The sequence below is a fragment of the Cannabis sativa genome, chromosome 5 (genome assembly GCF_029168945.1).
Source record: "Cannabis sativa cultivar Pink pepper isolate KNU-18-1 chromosome 5, ASM2916894v1, whole genome shotgun sequence".
Classification (NCBI taxonomy): domain Eukaryota; kingdom Viridiplantae; phylum Streptophyta; class Magnoliopsida; order Rosales; family Cannabaceae; genus Cannabis; species Cannabis sativa.
In genome coordinates this window covers 55455876-55459895 of record NC_083605.1, presented here as the reverse complement: position 1 = coordinate 55459895, position 4020 = coordinate 55455876, and the positions used below count along the sequence as shown (strand labels likewise).

The 4020-nt window shown below is 27.7% G+C and overlaps 1 protein-coding gene across 1 annotated transcript; it reads left to right on the top strand.

Annotated features, from left to right (window-relative positions):
• Positions 1–2327: 2327 nt before the first annotated feature.
• LOC133037945 (large ribosomal subunit protein P2y-like) lies at positions 2328–2738 on the top strand (the record flags this gene model as incomplete). Its single annotated transcript, XM_061115760.1, has 1 exon — positions 2328–2738. A coding segment is annotated over one exon (246 nt), but the record flags the coding sequence as incomplete, so codon positions are not given.
• Between the last annotated feature and the right edge of the window lie 1282 nt (positions 2739–4020).

Genomic DNA, 4020 nt, shown 5'->3' with positions numbered 1-4020 from the left:
TTTCTATTTAATTAAATGTCATGAAAAAGAAATATTTAAGTATGATGATAAAAATCAACTTAGATATTTAATTTTCAAATTAATTAAATGTATTAAATTCAAGAAATAAATAATTAAGTGTAGAGAAGGCTTAATTATTAATTTCTAGTTTAATACTAGGAAAAATATACTTAAAATAAATTGTACCAAAATTAATTAAATAATTAATTTCACAATTTATAATATTTTCCTATTTAATATTAGAAATAATAATTAGTCTAGAAATAACTATCTAGAAAATATCTTATTTGACTAAGTATCTTTTCCACAAAATTTGAAAAAAAAAAAAATATCTAATTTAAGTTGTATTAGAAAAATCTAGAACTTAAATATTTTTCAAATTTAAATTTAATTAAATATCAAAAATTAAGTTGTAACCACTTAATTTGAAAATATTCCATTTTAAGTTAATATTCGAAAAGATATTAACTTAAAAAATATCTAAAGAATCTTAATAACCAATGCCTAAAATTCCTCAACTTAATTTTGAAATTTGAAATTCAAAAGATATTCAGATTTAAGTTGGTTAGTTGTAGATAACTAAATATCAACTTAAATAAGAATATTTAATGAAAAATTTAAATTAAGTTCCAGAAAGAATCTAGATGGTTATAATTCTATATTTAATTAAATATAAGAAAATACATATAGTTTAGCTTAGAATAAAAAATTCTTTAAACTATAATTTTCTAAACTAATTTCAAAATAAATGAAATTAATTATGTTGCTAATTCAATTTTAATTAGGTTAAACTAGTGTAATTAACCTAGTACAGTCATTCAAATCAGGCAAATGGGCCTTCACAATTGGGGTGATTCATGTGAGGGGGTGCTGGGTTCAGTATGTCGTACCCACTACTATGGCTCCCAACTCTCACACAAGGCCCAAAAGAGAGGAATTTAACCTTAATAAGAACAACTGTTATTAATTGAATAAGCCCAATAACTAAATGGGCACTACTACAATTTAGACTTTTAGTGACATTATTTAGTGACACGCACAAAAGTGCGCGTCACTAAAGAGTTAGGAGTAATTTTTAGTGACATGCACAATTAGACTCTAAATATTTGGGGTTAGTCTCATGTATTGTGCGTCACTAAAAGTATGGAGTGTCACTAAAAAGTAAAATCCAAAATTATTTGATTTTTGTTAATTTAAAAAATATTGGTCTATAGTGACACGCCAAGCGTGACTGGGTATATATGTCCCGACTCACTTAGCGTGTCACTATATCATAATCTTAATTTTTTATAATAAAAAGTACAATTATTTTTTTTTTGAAAAAAAAATACAACTATTATCAATAAATAAATAAAAAATAATTTATAAATAATAAAAAGAAAGTTTATTTCTTAAAAAAAAACAGTAAAATAAAAAATAAAATAGGAATACTGCCTCTCTCTCTCTTGAATAAAAGAAAACCCTACTATTGTGCCGCCTCACTCTCTCTCTCAGTCGAAGTCTCTCTCTCTTTCTCTAAATCGAAGCCTCTGCCTCTCCCTTCTTTCTCTCAATCGGAGCTACTGCTCCTCTTCTCCGACGACCAACAACACCCTTTCCCTCTTTCTCTCAATCGAAGCTAGCCCCAATCTCTCCTCTCAGTTCGACGTCTTTCTGCCCAGAACAAAGCTGCAATCTTTCCTCTTCTCAGCGCAGCACCACATTGTTTCCTTCCCGTGGAGCTTCTGCTCAGGCTAGATGGCCATGCTCCGGTGATTTGGGGCAGGTGGACTGAGGCGATTTGGCTTCTCAGCGTCGAACTTTGGTTTGATTCATCTACTCATCTACCACCATCTTGGTTCACTGAAGAAGACCTCTCAGTCTATGCCTCCCTGTATGAAAAATCAAGATTTTGTTATGCTTTGCAGATTCCATATAGGTAAGAAAATTCTTCATTACATATTATTTTTCATAACAAAATATGTATTGTATTGTTTATTTTTGCCTTGTTTATTTTCTCGGTCTCCCATTTTTTGTCTTTAGTTCAATCTAGACAATGTATTGTATTGTTTGGTAAGTGGGAAAATAAATTGTCTATAAATATCAAACCTTTCTATTTTGCAGATTCCCTGTATGATTATTTGATTTTTTTTGTTTGTCTCTCTGTTTCTCTCCCTCTCTTTGCTGTGTAGGTGGACTGAGGCAATTTGGGGTTTTTCGCCAAGGATGGTGGTTTGGGTTAATGGCCGACGGTGGTGGTGATTTATGGCTGATTTGGTTTTAGTTTTTTTTAGGTTTTTTTTGTTCTAAACATGTTTTGATTTATTTTGGATTTGTATTGCCTCTGATTTTTTTTTTTTTGGATTAAAATTAATGTTAACTTCCTCTTATCTGAGGTTAAGGGGAAAGATCTCGCCGAGCTATTTGCATCCGGAAGGGAGAAGCTAGCATCAGTCCCATCCGGCGGTAATGGTGCAGTTGCTTACTCTGCACCCACAGGTGGAGTCGCTGCTGCTGCAGAGTCAAAGAAGGAAGAAAAGGTTGGAGAGAAGGAAGAATCAGATGATGATATGGGTTTCAATCTTTTCGACTAAAAGCTTTGATATGGAGATTTTGAGGTTTTTGCTATTTGAATGTTGTTTTTATGTTCTATTTTTATTTAGATATTTAGAGAAGGAAGCAAAATTTGAGACTGTATTTTATATTTATTTAGATATTTAGAGAAGGAAGAAAAATTTGAGACACTTTTACTGTATAAACTTTTACTCTACCTTGTTTAGTACATTGCAATTGTGCCACAAAAAATTAATGTCATATACTTAAATGTACATTGTATTTTATAATATAGTTTAAAAACTAACGTATTATTAATTTATTATATAAAACTAATATATTATTAATTTATATAAAAATTAGAATTATATAAAAAAAGTTAATATATTATCAATTTAATAGTACAAAATTAAAATAAAATTAAATAATATATATATGTATATTGGTTTATTAATAACTTTATAACTAAAATTAAAATATATTAATTTATAGTTGATAAATATATAATTAATTAAATTGTATCATTAATATAATTATTTTTATAAATTTATAATATATAATCTGAATTTTAAAAAAATCATATTATATTGTTTATATATATAAAAAGCATATTAACATTAATAAAAAATAAAAAAAAATGATATAGTTACAGTTCATGTGTGTGGCTATTACCTTTTTAGTCTGACAAATCCTAACTCTATACGCCTATAGTGACGCACAGAAAGTGAATGTAAAAAGGTTCAGTGACACGTATGAAGTGTCACTAAAAACTATCTTTCCAGTCACCCTCATTAGTGACGCGCGTTGAAGTGTCACTAAACATTTTTAGAGTTACTCAATGTGTGTCACTAAAACCCATTTTTCTAGTAGTGGGGCCTAAATAAATTCTATCAAGAACTATGATAATTTATTTTAGCAACAACAACCTATATGCATCTATAATAAAATTAAACACATAGGCTCACACAGGCACACTTTGGATGGGTCCTATCATATTGCTAGGTCATACACAGATGAAAGAAGATTGTAAATATACCTGTTACAAATTATTATCTTGACCAAGGGAGCCATCGGATCATTAGATCTGGCAAAAGGTAACCATGGCTATTTGCAATCAAGTAATAATAGGTTTTAAAACTTACATACAAGCTAAAACACATACTCCTGCAACAAGGTTAGCTGGATAGTTGGATGTAGGATTTATTTAATTTTAAATTAAATAATTAATTTCGAAATAATTAATTAAATAAATAAAATATTTATTTTTCGAAAATTTAAAAAAAAATAAAAAAAAATTCGAAAATTTAAAAAATTTAAATTTAAAATTAAACCTACAATTTTTGAAAAATTAGGTTTCAACCAACTTAAATTTCATTTCAAAAAAAAATTGCTAACTACTTTTAAATTTTAAATGTTATTTTATAAATAAAAATTAGAAAAGATAAATGAAATATCTTTTTCAGATTTTAAATTTAATTTAAATAAATA